This window comes from Castor canadensis, chromosome 4 (genome assembly GCF_047511655.1).
Source record: "Castor canadensis chromosome 4, mCasCan1.hap1v2, whole genome shotgun sequence".
Lineage (NCBI taxonomy): Eukaryota > Metazoa > Chordata > Mammalia > Rodentia > Castoridae > Castor > Castor canadensis.
Genome location: NC_133389.1, coordinates 116,099,125 through 116,114,861, shown reverse-complemented (window position 1 = coordinate 116,114,861; position 15,737 = coordinate 116,099,125). Strand labels below are relative to the sequence as shown.

The window sequence follows — 15,737 nt, the reverse complement described above, 5'->3', positions numbered from 1 at the left end:
AAAAAGATTTTTTTTAAATATTAAAAACACAGATTCCTCTTGTACCAACCACCGATTTTATGACTCAGTATATCCTCTTAAAGATTTCGTAAGAGCCCTGAGATCTACTAATCTAAACTTAAGAATTGCAAATGTCCTTAATCCTGAAGGACATTTTTTCCCAGTAGTAGCAACTCTCAAAATCTTTCTTGATATGATCTCATTTTTTTAGTTAAAAATTACTTCAAGAGATCACATGATCCTATACCCTAGTTTAGATAGATAAATGTTCAAATTTCCTCTAGAGCACTGATTTCCTATTGCTTTAAACTTCCTGAAAGAAATAGACACCACAATTTGATTTTAAATGGTAAATAGTATTTATTGTGTTTTCCATTATCAATTTCTCCAATAATTTAGTTACTTTAAAGTGCTCTTCTTTTTTCTGCCTAGCTAACCTAATTTTTTTACAATATACATTTGACTTCTTATAGAAGCTTTCCCTGATCCCCCCTCAAACAATATTAGACACTTGGTTAATATTGTTCTACCACCTGTTCTTGATAGCTTTCACTATTATAATTATTTATCACAATTAATTATTAATTGATTGTTTAATGTCTGTTTTCCCTGTTAAAATGAGCTTTGAATAGTTATTCAATAAATATTTATCAAATTATTTTGGTACTAAGGATACAGCAGTGAAAAAAATCATTAAAAAATATGCCCTCATGGAGTCTATATTCTAATTAGCTGGGAGAGAAGACAAACAATACAAATAAGTATATAATTTGGTGGTTGGAAAGACCTATGGAGAAAAAATGAAGCAGGAAAGGGGAATAAACCTACAACTAGGGAATGGTGAAAATTTAAAAAGAGTGACTAAGTCTTCAATTAGGAGATACTTTAGCAAAGACCCAAAGGATGCAATCCACATAGCTATCAGGAGCAAGAACTTTCCAGACAGTTCATATATGCCAGTGCAGAGCATGTATATCACATTTGAGAAGCAGTCAATTCCTTGGTGTATGGGACCAAGAAGGAAAGTAGGACTAGGTGATGACTGAGGGGCAAGGTGGAGGAGGCAAAGTCTTATAAAACTTTGTGGGTCATCATAAGAACATTGACTCTGAATCAGATAGGAAGACATTGAAGGATCTTGAGCAGAAGAGGGATTACTCTGGCTGTTATGTTGAGAATAAGATGAAATGAAGCAAAGACAAAAAGAACAACTAGAAGATTTTCTCAATAATGGTGGCATGGACCAAGTGATAATAGTGAAAGCCAGGTGATAGGGGAAAACCGGACAATAACAATGCAGAACATAAGAAGTAGTTTATGGACATATTATCAAAGCAAAGACATGAAGATTTACTGATAGCATTTGGGTTGTGAAAAGAAGTACCAGAAGTCAAGGATAACTTCAGGGTTCAGTTACCTTCCATTTGCTTCCAACTCACTCAAAGTCATTCTGTGAACTATGAATGACTGACCCATAACCTCTTTGATCTCATCACCTACTTCTCATTCCTTTCTCACCCCTTCCCAGTCATTTTGTGCCCCTTGACTTCCCCAATATTCTAGCATACCCCAATCTCAAAACCTTTTGCCTTTGTTTATTCTTTTGATTAGAAATCTCTTTCCTCCCATATCTGCATAGTTTGCTTCCTTTCTGCCTTTGGATTCTGTGCTGAAATGTTTCCTGAGTAGATCCTTCTCTGACCATTTTAACATGCAAATCTCCCTCTCCCACCTCTATCTCCCTTCCCAGTTTTTGTGGTTTCCTCCATAATACTTTATCTTCATGTGTGATATGTTTTACCTCCTTTGTTAGTCTTTCCTCTAGACTATTGACTCAATGAAAGCAAATGTTTTTATCCATTTTTTTCATTCCTATATGCCACCATCTACCAGAGTGTTAATAAACAGTTCACATTCACTATATATGTGTTGAACGAATTAATGAAGAACAATGTGAAGAAGGGACTAGTCATGTTAAGTCTCTATGTTTAAGATAGTAACATTAGCATAGAGGTGGATGATTTTTGAAAGGCAGTCATTACCAACAAGTTAAAAGAACTGATGGACTAGTCAATAAATGGTACTGAGCCAAATGACTGTCTATGAAGAAAGGAAATTGGATCTCTATCACATATAAAGCAATTTCAGATACACTGAAAAGCTTAAGTGTGAAAGAAAAGTATAAAACACAATATAGGATATTTGATGACCTCAGGGTAACAATAATACAAATCTCAGAGTTTTAATATAAAAACAAACCACAGATAAATTTTAACTCTTCTTCCTGAGGGAGTAAGAAAGAAGGGGTAGTGAATGATATCAAACTAAACATATAATAGCGTATTTTTAAATGGTGGCCTTAGCGAGAACAGTTTTACTTGAGTATTAGTGGCAAAAGTCAGACTGTATTATGTTAAGAGGTGGATGGAGCTAAAATATTCAAATATATACTACACCTTCAAAACTCTTAAGATTTAGATTTAACCAGCACTTCTTCACTGGTAGATGCTATGTTAAGCAGAAAGAAATTTTATTTTAAGGATGAGGAGACCTGTATATTCATTTCATATGTATTTCTCAAGTAGCTACTATGTATTGGGCATATTTGCTGATTGAACAGAAAGAGTTAGTTTTGACTTAATATCTCGGAGACAAAATCGTTAGCTTGAAACTCCAGATAAGGAAAAGGAAAAATACCACCATTTTCCTCAGGAATAAAAAATTGGTTCTGTTTCTGCTTTTGTTTCTATAAAACTCTCTTATGTTAATATAATGGACTATGTTTTAAATCAATTCATAAAAATGTATTTTTTAATTTCTCACATATGTGCATAGACAAAAGCTTACAGCAGTACTTATGTTTTAAGAATGCAAAGGATAGACATATTGGTAATAGTGCAGACAAACAGTTATATGTTTTATCTCTAGTAAAGCTCAATAGAAATGCAGAAAATAGATTATTGAGTTGATTTGTTTGATATTGATAGGATAATTTGCACATTCAGTCATTAATACATTTAAAAAATAAATGGACCCAGACTAGCATCATACTAAGTCTGAAAATACAAGAGGAAAAACAGAGGTTACCTACAAGAAGTTCCCAGTACACAGTGAGTGCTCAGTTCAACAAATATTTATTTGAGCATCAGGCAAAATCCAAGCACCTGAGCAGTTACTGAGCTCATAGAATATAGAGTTTGGTAATATAATCTAATCTACTATTTTCTTAGCAAAGTAACCATATTCAATTTTATTCTTAATAAGAAAAGTTATTCAATAGTTTTCAAAGCAATTAGATAAGTATCTCAACTTTGAATAATTAAAAAACTCACTTTTCTCTTTTAAAAGCATTTAAAAGGGATATAACTTAGCTGTAGAGTTCTTGCTTAGCATGCAAAAGACCCTGGGTTTAATATCCAGCACTACTTTAGAACTGACATTTTCCTGCTGAGAAAATTTTGATCCTCAACTTAGGGAAGGGAGGATAAGAAGTGAAGAGATATTTTGAGTATACATGTACTTCCCATGACATAAAATCCTCATCTGACATTAAACATGTCCATACCCCATGCATAGCCTAATAAAATGTCCTAATGTCTTAGGTGGGGAGAAATTTTGTCTGAAGCATACTAAAACAAGAACTAAATTTTATGATAGTGGCAATAGAGCAAATCACAATATCATTTATTTTGAAATACTGTAAAATGCAAAATATTAATATGGACACACTAAAAGTAAGATACTATGAGGATCTTCTCATAGGCTTCTATCCATAGAAATAAGGGTCTTTTCAGGTACACTTATGGTAAAGATCTCAAGATGAAATATTCCTGAATCAAGGGCAAGCCCTAAATTCAAAGACAAGTGTCTTTATAACAGAAAATGAGAAAATGCAGAGACATTGGGTCATGTGGTGGCAAAGACCGAAGCTCTGCTGCTCTAGCCAAAGAACGCCAGAAGCCCCACAAGGTGGAAGAGACAAAGAAGGACCCTGCTCTAGAGCCTTCTGAGGGAGTGTGGTCCTGCTGACACCTGAACTTCAGACATTTGGCCTCGATAAAATGTGAGAAAACAAATTACTATTGTTTTAAGCCACCCAGTTCAGGGTAACTTTTTATGGTAGCCATAGGAAAGTAATATATTCATTAAGTTGGTTATTTTTTAAGTTGAGGAAAAAAGAGTTTTTCTCCACACTTTTAGCTTCTGATGTATACATATATCAATAGTTAATTCACATAAAACCATAAAGTACAATTTGAACAGATAGAAGAATTATAATATCAAGCCACAAACATAAGTTCAAAATTTCAGATTTTATGGACCTAGGAAAAGTAACATATAATACTAATTGACTCCTTTGACAGAATTTTCAATTAAGTGCAGCCATGTATTTCAATAAATACATTATTAAATTATTTAAATGATATTCTAGATAATGCACAACCCCATTTGTTCATTTACTACTGAATTTTGAATTAATGTCCCTTCTGTCATCTTTTGCATCTGTTCTTCCCTTTAGCAATAAGACCAAATTTCCATATGTGCTGGGGAATACAAGTCAAAGAAAAGTTATATCATTTTGTATGTTCTCATTTTTAAGATTTTCCATTTGGGGATATATATCCCTTTGAGAAACTGATAAAAGCTTTCTCTAGACCAAAAAAATTTGCATGCAAATTCTTTACATAGAAAAATTGCATTCCATATCAGGGAGAACAGAATCCCTGTAAACCCATCCATAGCTCCATTAACAGTCCAAAGACTCCCTAATTAAGAACATCTACATATGCATCAGGTGATTGTCATGAATCCTATTCAAATAAACCTTCATTGCATTTTATTTAGTTCTTAAAATTATTTGCACCCCCAAAAGGATTTGCAATGATAGTAAGTGATATTACATTGGCAAATATTAATAAATTTAAAGTGTATTTTAAATGTTTAAGAAACAAATTTTCTTTAGAATATGAAGTTTCAAAATTCACAGCTGTTAACTTATTATATCTTTTGAATAAATTTTTCTCAAGGAAAATTGATAATGGAAGTTTTAGAGAATGAGATTCAATATAGAGAAATCCAACTCACAACAAACTCCTAAAAACAGGACCTTTAAAAGTTAGGTGTATCTAGTGGAAGAAAATACTCCCAATGAACTTGAATAAATACCTCATCTGTCATTAGGGTTGCAATTGATCTGCCAATCTCATGGTACTGTTGACCCTTTCCCAGGGGTCCCAGAAGAATGAATAAAAATCTGTAATTAAGAAAGAAAAAGAAATGTTTCAAGCAGAAAAGTAAAAATAATTTTAGTAGAACAGTATCACTCATATCAAAGGAAATAAGGATTTGATACAAAATATTTTCATATTTCTCACACTTTATTATTACTTTGAAACATTTTACAACAAATGACCTGCTGAGTAAGCTAGTCAAGCAGCAGTAGTGCATGGTTTCCATCTCAGAGTGTAGTTGTTACTGGGAATTTTAAGGATCTAAGTCCTTAGGAGAGGATGGTGGAAAAATATAATCTGACAAAACCTTTCTGATCAGAAGAAAGAAAATTCACATATAGGCAAAATGGAGAACAATGTGAAGGGGGTAATAGTAATAAACAAAGAACACATAATCAAAACCCAATATGTAAAAAAGTTCTAGGAGTCAAATATCTGTAGAGAACACAGACAGTTAATGACCTGTTGATTCCAATGCTAGAAGACAAAAACAGCAGCTGCACTATGCAGTCCATCTAAATTAGGCTGAAGGTCTGACAAATTTGTCATTACAACCAGCGCTCTTAAAGAAATCAATACATGCTTCAACTTTAGAGGACTGGTAATTGCTCTGGGTATGAAAAGGGCAATGCTTCAAGGAAATTGTGAAAATTTAGAAATGCCCTGTATTTTGCAGTATAATTCTATTCTGTTAATTTGTTAAATGATTTGTACTATTAAATATGAAGATTTATGACTTTATCAGGTAAAGTTAAAAGCTAATGTAATTATTTCACTCAGTCATAACTTTTAGAGATTGCATCAGTTTTCACATGAAGCATATGTTATACAATCTTTGTGAATCCAACTCACTAACTATTGTGTTACTTGTAAATGAATCTAAATCAATTTATTTTTTTGTATTCACCCACAGAATTGCCTTTTATTTAGATACTCTGCATGCAATTAGATAATCTTCTCAACTTCCAAAAATGCATTTTTCTTTTTTCTTTTCTCTTTTCTTCTTCTACTCCTTCTTCTTTTTGATTTACAATAGAGAGATATTTATTTCTCACAATTTTGGGTGGCTAGAAGTCCAAGATCAAAGCAGATGTGTTGTCTGATGAGGGTCCTCTTCTAGCTTATATATGCTACCTTTCACTATGTTCTCACATGGTCGAAAAGGCAAGGCATCTCTCTAGGGCCTTTCTTATAATCACATTTGTTTAGGTTCCACCCCTATGACCTAATCACCTGCCACAGGCCCCACCTCCAAATCCCATCATAATGAGGACTATGGTTTCAGTATATGAATTTGGTGGGACACAGACATTCAGAACATAGCAGTGTAAGTCAATATCAACTACATAGACTACATCCACTAAAAGCTAAAAACAGTACTAGTTGAATGTGGTGGCAGGTACATTATCCACTATAACACTTCTAAGAAATTTCCTAACCTATGTGCATCTTGCTATTTTTCAGGTTTCCATTGCATGGGCTATTTATAAAATCCTAAAAGATTTTTTTCTGACATTTCTTCTCTGTGTTTCTGTTATATTCATGGTGTGCCCTTTTGTTCTCCTAACAAAGGATAATGAGGGTCCTGTATGGGTTTCTTTATTGTATTTGTCTAACTAATCTTCTTCCATTTTTCACCTTTCCTCACTAAATAGCCTAGTCTTTTGAATCTTTCCTTAAACAGTGGTCCTACAGTGCTCCTCATTTTTACTTCATTGTTCTCTACACATATTTTGCTGTGTCAGTATGAAATGAGGTCACCTAAACCTGACAGTTTTCAAAATGAGGGTATGTAACCCCATTATGGCTTTTTTCACCTCCTGGGAATTTTTCTTTCCTTTCCTTTGAAAACAGATGATATCATTGTCACAAATAGCCTTCATTTGCTGATAGTTCATCAGACACCCTCCTTAGTGGAACAACTGCAAGGGAATTTTAAACTGCTAAATAATGTGTTGACAATTAGTAAATCTGACCTTCTTAAATCTGAATCCCAAATTCCCAGAAATTCTGACTAGGTTATAGGTTTGCCTAGAAAAATACATCCTTAATCATATAGTCAGATGACACTTTAATGGATTCACTTTACCATTTCCCATTTTTAGCTAAGAATTGCTATGTATCCTTCGAACAGGATAAACAGACACTTCTTTCTATAGCGTGAATAGTGGCTAAGTTTCTCTCTCAAGTCATGCAGTCAGGCAGAGGTGCTGCAACACTGAGTGCCATTCTGGTCAGCTGAACCCTGAATGCATTATTTCCTATTTTTGGAATATCTTTTCTATAATCAAAGCATGGAGTGATGTAATCTGCTATGCTTTCAGTTAGGGCCAGAGGACCATAGAGGAAACATATTCTATAAACCTGGATGCTTGGCACCTGCATTTTCAGCACTTTAATTGCTAAGGATTCGATGTTATTAACAGCATCTGAGGCAGCCACAGTATCATCATTTCCCATCATGTGGGAAATGGGGTCCTAGACAGACGTGTTTTGTTGTGGGAATAAAACTAGGGTGTACATAGGAATCACATTTGATGGTGGCAGTAGGGAAGGAAACAAGGTTCCTGGATAAATTGGTAGAAACCTACCATGCTAAAGTAAATAGTCTATGTTTTTTCTTTTTCTTTTTCACAATTTTATCCATGGGCAGCCTCGTATCTATAACTTTTGACTCAGGGTCAATCACACTTCCACTACACTAACGGCAGTGATTCTTCAGACTCTGTGTGTGAGAGGTGACTGTGCCTAATGATTGAAACCTGCAGTGCATTTGATATGGTCACGGCCATCCCAGTAATGTCACATCCATGTGTGTTGAAAGCCTACTCATTCAAACATAAACCAAACCTTGGAAACTTTAATCTTTTGAGTCTGACCATATACAGAATCTTCTCTTTCTTAAGCACATACTTTAATGTAATCTTTGAGAAAAGCCTAATAATCACTTCTTTTACCAAAAATGTGAAATAGCCTTTCACAAATAGTTATATAGATTGGGGATTTAAAGATAAGGAGCATGCCTAAAATAAGACATAGAAGTTTGAGAGGGAGGAGGAAATAACAGAATCATTTTTAAAGCACTCCCCTGTTCTCTATAAGCCAGAAATAGTAGATTTGTGGTGATACATTCATTTCTAGTCAAACCTCTAACAGGAAATTATATTTATTCCTCATCATTTTTAACAAAAATGATTTCATAACAATGTACAAGATGTTTTTTACCTGGTTGGGATAGGGACTTCAGCCAGTCCTTGAAGCAAGACAGCAGGAGACAACCTGACAAACGAAACTACAGTTCTATCCAAGAACTCCAATTCTCCAACTAAGATGTTTGAAGCTTCAGCACCAGGAGGAATCTTTTTCATAAAATGCAGATCAACCTGTGATCATCACAAGTATATAAGTAAATCGAAATTAGAAAAAAATGGTGACTCAAGTCTAGCATATAGCACTTCATATACAGTAATCCATAAACAAATATAGGTTAAATAATACACATAGTTAAACATCTTATTTGCCATTTTTCTGTAACAATCTTATTCTTATGGATTATTGAATTTGTAATTGGAAAACTGAGTTTTCTAGTTTATTATTTTTTTTTAATAAAGCTTCTTCAGAATTAGCAGTCTTGCAGTTTTGGTGAGAGTACATGTGCTAATTAAGTAAATATACATTAACAATAACTAGCATTAGCCAACAAATTTAATATTTTATACTATATTATCCTTAATTTTACACAATACACTTGCACTAGTTAGTACTCAACATAGAGCTACTTCAAAATTAGTATAACCACGTTTCTTCTTATAGCATAAATTATTACTTTATTGTTTATCTTTGTTCTAATTTTTCTATGTTCTTCATATTCTGCACTTGGCCTGTTAGTTCTTTAATTTTAGCTATTCACCATAGAATTTAGATATGGCAGAGTAAACAAGAGTGACAATATTTACATTTAGACTTGCTGCAGATCCATAGTTGAATTTCTAATATGAAATGTCTATGATTGAAATGAATGAAAATAAAATTGATTATTTAAAAATGCTGAGTAAAAGGTGAAATCTGAAAAGTGAATGTAAGATATCCATAAGAACAAATACCAATTTTTATGCATGCAGCTTCAATGCAAACCAAGCTGTGCCTTTAAAGAAAAATTCCCAAAGCCTGTTTCTTGTTTCTAATTCATTTGAGTTGCTTTTTATGGAACTCTGTTTTTAGGGGAATGGGAGTTTATCTGCCCTACTAATTAGTTTTATGATCTCATGTTAATGAAAGGGAGACCAAAAATCAAAGTGGGAATAGCCAAGAGAGAGGAAAGAACTCTAGAAAATATGGATGAGGCCGAGTTGTTTTTAGGCCAGATAATTCTTTTTCAAGTTTAAAAATCTGAGGTTATATTTTTCCTAAGAAGCTTTAAGTAATAACATTTCAGCATTTAGGAGTATCTTAGAAAAACCATAGCCACATAGCTAGTGATTACATTAAAAATATTGTTTATGAAATTGAGAGTTCAGTGCAGCTATTTGAAAGGTATATAATGAATTAATTGTCCCATAGGGTATGGGTGATAAAAACATAAAACCCTGAATATGGAATATATATTTTATTACAAAGACTAGATATAAAAATAATCTGCATAGGCCAGGGTATAGATCAGTGGTAGATCACCTGCCTAACATGTGGTAGGCTATGGATTCAATCCCCAGCCCTAAGAAACAAGAATAATAATACACCCTGTAGTACTCATCAAAAATACAAATAGAGTCAGAGTTTTATTTTACAGAAAAGGAAGAATTCTTTAACAAAGCAAAATTCCCTACAAAAACAGTTCACAAATATTACAAATTTCAAAATTTTTGAAGTACACAAATGTACTTCCAAATATAAATTTATAGATTCATAAAGCATGTACATTTAAATATTACATGCTAAATATTTTGCTTTTGTAAGATCTAGCTTTTTAGTTTATACAAAAGTATTCACTTTTTAGGTAAAGTTAATTTCATGATATTTATTTTGGCATTTTTGTATTTATTTTTCTAGCTGGAAGAAATGTACACATTGCAATGGGTATTTTTTCCTTTCTTGTGCTGGGTGGGTACATTGTGGCATTTACAAAGTTCTTATAATGTATCAAATATATGTTATGCTTCACATTTTTATTATCATGCAAAAATTCTCAGGAAGGGAATAAAAGGTTTCCTATACACTATTAGTCCAATGAGAAAACATAACAAATTTTCCTAAGTCTTTCAGAGACCCCCCCCAAATAAAAAATTAAGTGTTTTTCTCCCAATGGAAAGAACAATGAACAAAATTTAAATGAGAAAAATAATTTCTAAAGAAAATCTGCAATTGCTAATCAACATAAGTTATGGTGGTAATACCTAAAGTTTAAATTTCACCTAGAAAACTTTCTTTAAACTCACTTACTGCTTAACAAATGCCAGTCTTGTCTGTTAAAGTCTCTGCCTTAGGGAGGAAGCAGACATAGAATCAACTGCTTTAAGATGAAATCAATTCAGTCAAGCAGTAAGTTCTATGTTAAAATAGCTTAATTTTATGAAAAAATATGTGGCTTTTATACAGATTTGTTAAATCATATAAAACCTAATATATAATCGATACCTATTATTTAGGAAAGACATAAAAATAAACAGAATTTTATTTCAGGATGAGTAAATTTATCTTTTGATATAAAATATAATCAATTATATTTACATGACATATATCCAGGGTTAACAATTATATTAAATTCATTATATTGCATTCTTGGATTAACTATATATTTAGGGTGTAATAATAAAATAGCACATTATCTAATTTTATTATTATAGATCATATATTTTACATTATAGTATTTGTGAAGTTGCCTTGTATTATATTTGTACTAGTACATAATTTGCAAAGAATCTTATTTGGCAATATTCCTACTTTTTAATATAACAAAAGGCCATGTTTTTAGGGACCACAATTAAATCTTTTATGAAATTATGTCTACTAAAAACAGCTCTGAAGATCTAGGTTGAAAATATATTTCTAAATCAGTTCTCAAGTGGACTCAAATGCTTGAAATGTACAGAAAGAAATCCTGGCAGGTTCTGGTGCTCTGAACAGACTTGGGAAGAATCAAGCTGTATTCTTTTCCATCTAGATTTACACTCATGCTTCCATGCTCTACAGACCTATTATCATACCAAGGGAAAGATCCTTTATTCTGGGCATTTAGTTCTTTAAACTGTAGGGAACAAGATTAGACAGAAGACCATGGTGGAACTGGAAGTGTCTGGGAAAGTCACATACTGAGAGTTGAAGGAAAAACAGAAGGAAATTTCAGGAAAAACTTTAAATCTTCAGCCCATTATAGAAAGCACAAGAAAATTAATAGAGATTCTCTGAGGACAAGTGGTGTTTTGACACTGGTCAGTGATTTTGAACTACTCTCTTAATCCCTCTAGGATTCCGCTTTTTCATTGACTAAATGAGAGATGTGTAAGGTTCCCTACAATTCTAGGATTTAATACTCTCACTCTAGTATCTCTCACACATACAGATAGATGCAAAAGAAAGTTTTTTCCACATAAATTCTGTGATGCCTCCTTTGGGTCATTTAAAATAAAAGAAACACCACTGACAAAGTAATCATCTTCTGTCCATTTAAGAAACAAAGAGTCATATAGTTTTGATACAAATGCTTTTTAGAAGCACGATAAGAAGAGCTAAAACCTAACAACTGAGATTATATTCCAAATCATTTCTTAAATGAGTAAGTCTGATTGGCCTATCCATTGAAAGAGTTAAAAATATGCAGATTGAAGGTAGACAGAATATAAGATCAAGTCACAAGAAATTTTAAAAGACCTTTTTTAATATATCAAACTTCTACTAGGAATTGGAATCTACATATTAAGACTTTTAAAATATTCAACAGACCAAATAACCTGGAGATTAGCTGAGCTTTGATAAATTCACTACCAAACTGAAATCATTAGGTTAAAAATAACTCATACACTTGCAAAATATAGCACTAAAAATTGTTTCCATAGTAATGGATCAAAACTGTTCTCTCCAAACTCTACTTCTCTGTCCTTCCAGGTTATAAAGTTATGAGTACTACTCATTTTATTTTTTTAATTTCCAAACTAAAAGCTTAAATTATTTTGAATCTTGTAGGATTCATTCAACAAATACATCCTAAACACAATTTAAGGCCCTGAAGATTCAGTGGAGACCAAATGTTAAATTCTGGTTTGGTTTTTATATTAACACTAATAATAATAATAATAGTCACCTTTTAGTTAGTAGTTATTAAATGCCCACCACTTTCCTGAACTCTCTTTATATATTATCTCATTAAATCTTCACAATGAAAAGGCTAAAGTTTAGAGAACTACTTCAAGATGAGTTTATAAATGTTAGAGTTGGAATTCAAGAATGCATGCTCTATCTCAAAAGCTATGTTCGTTCCAATATGCCACACGATGGACAAAAATCTGAGGGATGCAAAGGGCTGGCATAAATAGAAGTTTCTAGAAATTTAACTTCACTATTTAAAGGGCTAGTGAATGGAAATCCAATGATGAAGAAAAAGAATAAGGAAAAGAAAATCTATTTTTCATACTTCTGTAGTTCTAACTGTTTGGGGGACCTGAAAATGAGACTGCTATCTTTGTCAATCTTCATTTTCTTTCCTTTGTGGAAAAGTATTTGTAAAGACCGCAGAGATAGGTCACACAAAAACTAAATGATATGGAGATATAAAATTCAGCATATAAGAGTTAGATTAGTTTTGTAAAAGATCAAAGGTAATTTATTTGAAAGGATGAGCTATGTGTTTTATAATCATTCTTTTCAAAAATGTTAAGTATGCCCTTGTTATACTGGGAAGGCTACCATAAACAAATAACCAGAATTTATGTCATTGCTTTTAAGATATTATTTTGAATTAAGAATAGCAGAAAATAAATGTATGGCAGTTTGCGACAATTTTATTCTAATTTTCAGATGAATGAAGATGCAATGCTTTCCAAAGATAATTTTTAGAGTGGCAGATGGAATACATTTGAACTGGGTTGATATTTGAATCACATGCCTCAATACAGTGAAATGAGTTTTGAACCACTGTAAAAACAGAGCCTGAGTATGCCCTCACCTCTCTCTCTTGCTGGTGTGGAGGTCCTTTTTCATGCCTTTGTTTCATCCCACATGGACTAGTATGCCCCTTTTGTTGGCCTCCCAGTCCCTGCACGCATAATTAACAGACTTAAGCTGGTACACCATGCTCCCAAGAGACTCCACCAGGCACCAGAGGAGAACATGCACATGGCTAGACCTAGATCATCTTAGCTTGGTTACAGGGATGCTGAAACAGGTCCAAAGAGCTGGTTACTGCTAGTCTTTTCAGAATCTTGAATCAGGCTGCCTCTTCAGGCTGCCTCCCACTCCCACCTCCTCCCACTCCAGCAGTCATTGCCCAGTGCTATGGGCTTTATCAAAATGCTTACTCTGGGTTATTATTGTTTCAGCCACTTAGGTAAAAAAGATTCTTCACCCTTCTCAATTTTTGCCAAATTGAAATTCAACTGTTTCTTTGCCATAGCTTACAATGGCACATACACTATGTCAGGAATTTCCTAACTGAAATCACATTATTTTTACTAACTCATTTTCTTAGAATCCATTTAAGTAACTGATCTCATTTAAGTTGTCTCTGACTAGATGTATCCCTCAACATAATCCTTAGGATGTTTTTATTCAAAATTCTGCTCAGTTTTACTATGTCCAAGATTTCCTTACACTAAATTATAAAAATAAAGCTTTAATAAGATGACTTGTTTTTCCACAAGTAGCAGGAAAATGATTTTAAAAAAAACTAGTAAAGATTTTTTTAACAATAGATTATAGCTTTTGTTAAACTTCTTATAAAGTCCAGTTATTCTTTTTATTTGAAGAAATACATAATACCAAGTGGCTGAATCCTGAAAATTATGTACAAAACTTACACATTTGGGTTTTTAAATAAGCAAAGCATTATATGTACTTAATGTTAACATTGTCTTGTAACAATGTCAAGCTTTGACTAACAAACCAAAGAGAGGTACATGTAAAATAATGCATCAGTACCTCTTCAGATAGGTAGTAATTTCTAGTCACAATTTAGCAGCTTACTTAGATAGGAGAGAGGAAAGCTTACCTTGCTAAAGTCAACAGTGCTGTTTTCTCTGCTAACATCATTTTTATTTTCAACACAGGCTGGAGCCGACTGAGGAGAAACAACCTGACCTGCTAAAAGAGATTGTTATTACAGAATACAAACAATTATTTACTTAGTTCTAGACATGTTGAGTGAAATATGAGCTTGAATTAGACTAGACTAACAAAGGCTTCTTAGTGAGTTTATGATGAAAGCGTGAAAGGTCGATAGAAGTAGATCTATATGGATACAAAAATTCTTATCAATTACAGATAGAAATGGGAGAAAATCAGTCAAGAAATTTTAAACCAATTCTTTACTTAAAACTCTACACTATTATTTTCTCTGAAGGGTGCCTACAAAAATCTAAATCTAACCATGATTTTGAAACATCATTAATTTCTAAATATCAATGAAAGTAGATGTTCATAAAAAGATAGACATCTACTAAGGTTTAATCTCAGAAATTGAGAATTTAAAACATAACACAGGAAAAAGAATGCATAATTACCTGAAAATTGCTCAATATATTTTTAGTTTCTATTGCATTTAAAAAATCCAAACCAGGAAGCTATTTGGTAATAACTTGTAGAGATTTCCTTATTAGTAGTTTAATTAGAAATATACTTATTTCACAGTATGAACACTATAAAATATGATTTTTTCTGCCTGCAACCATTTTTATTTGTCTATGAGAAAAATCAATAAACTCGAGTTGCATTAGTTTTCTAATAACACTTATCAAAACTTAATTGCTTTATAGGGTTTTTTTTACCCATTATAGGGAATATGATATGAGTTAAGTGGACAGTAGAACTAGGAATTGTGACAATGGTTTGAAAAAGTTTAATCTCATCATTCACTATGAAATATTCTTTGCAATCACAAGTCATCTGAAATGTGTCTATAGTTGGCAATTAAATGATAAAAATTAATGAAATTTAATTAATTTCCCATGTACCCTATCCTGTCTCCATTTTCACTTTTATTTTTTCTGTGAAATAAGTAATGGCAGCCAAACTTGGAAACCTCAGCAATATTAATGTTCTTAATTCAGCAACTTCAAAATCCTGCTTTCACTCTCCTTGGGCTCAGATGTCAGATACTCTCTTTCTTTCTAGCTCTTTCCTTTCCCTATCTAAATCTCAAGTTTATCCAAAGTTCTCCTTTATTCCCATCTTCTCCAATTGTGGCAGTCTTTGTACTTCTCTAAACTCCTATTCTACTTACAAAAAATTTTTCTTCAAATTCTCCCCTGAGAGTCCACTTATTCTGCTACCTAGAAATTACCAAGGATGACTAATACGTAT

General features: G+C 32.7%; 1 protein-coding gene across 8 annotated transcripts in view; it reads right to left on the bottom strand.

Annotated features, from left to right (window-relative positions):
* The window catches only part of Slc4a10 (solute carrier family 4 member 10), a 307,228-nt gene that overhangs the window by 73,377 nt on the left and 218,114 nt on the right, over positions 1 to 15,737 (bottom strand). For 3 of the 8 annotated variants that reach the window (XM_074070947.1, XM_074070949.1, XM_074070952.1), the window contains exons 7-10: positions 14,428 to 14,519; positions 13,387 to 13,476; positions 8,457 to 8,614; positions 5,167 to 5,254 (exon numbers count right to left, since the gene is read on the bottom strand). In XM_074070947.1, coding sequence (XP_073927048.1) covers positions 5,167 to 5,254; positions 8,457 to 8,614; positions 13,387 to 13,476; positions 14,428 to 14,519 — 428 coding nt within the window. The remainder of the gene's footprint in view (positions 1 to 5,166; positions 5,255 to 8,456; positions 8,615 to 13,386; positions 13,477 to 14,427; positions 14,520 to 15,737) is intronic. The other 5 variants (XM_074070951.1, XM_074070954.1, XM_074070950.1 and 2 more) reach the window with 3 other exon arrangements.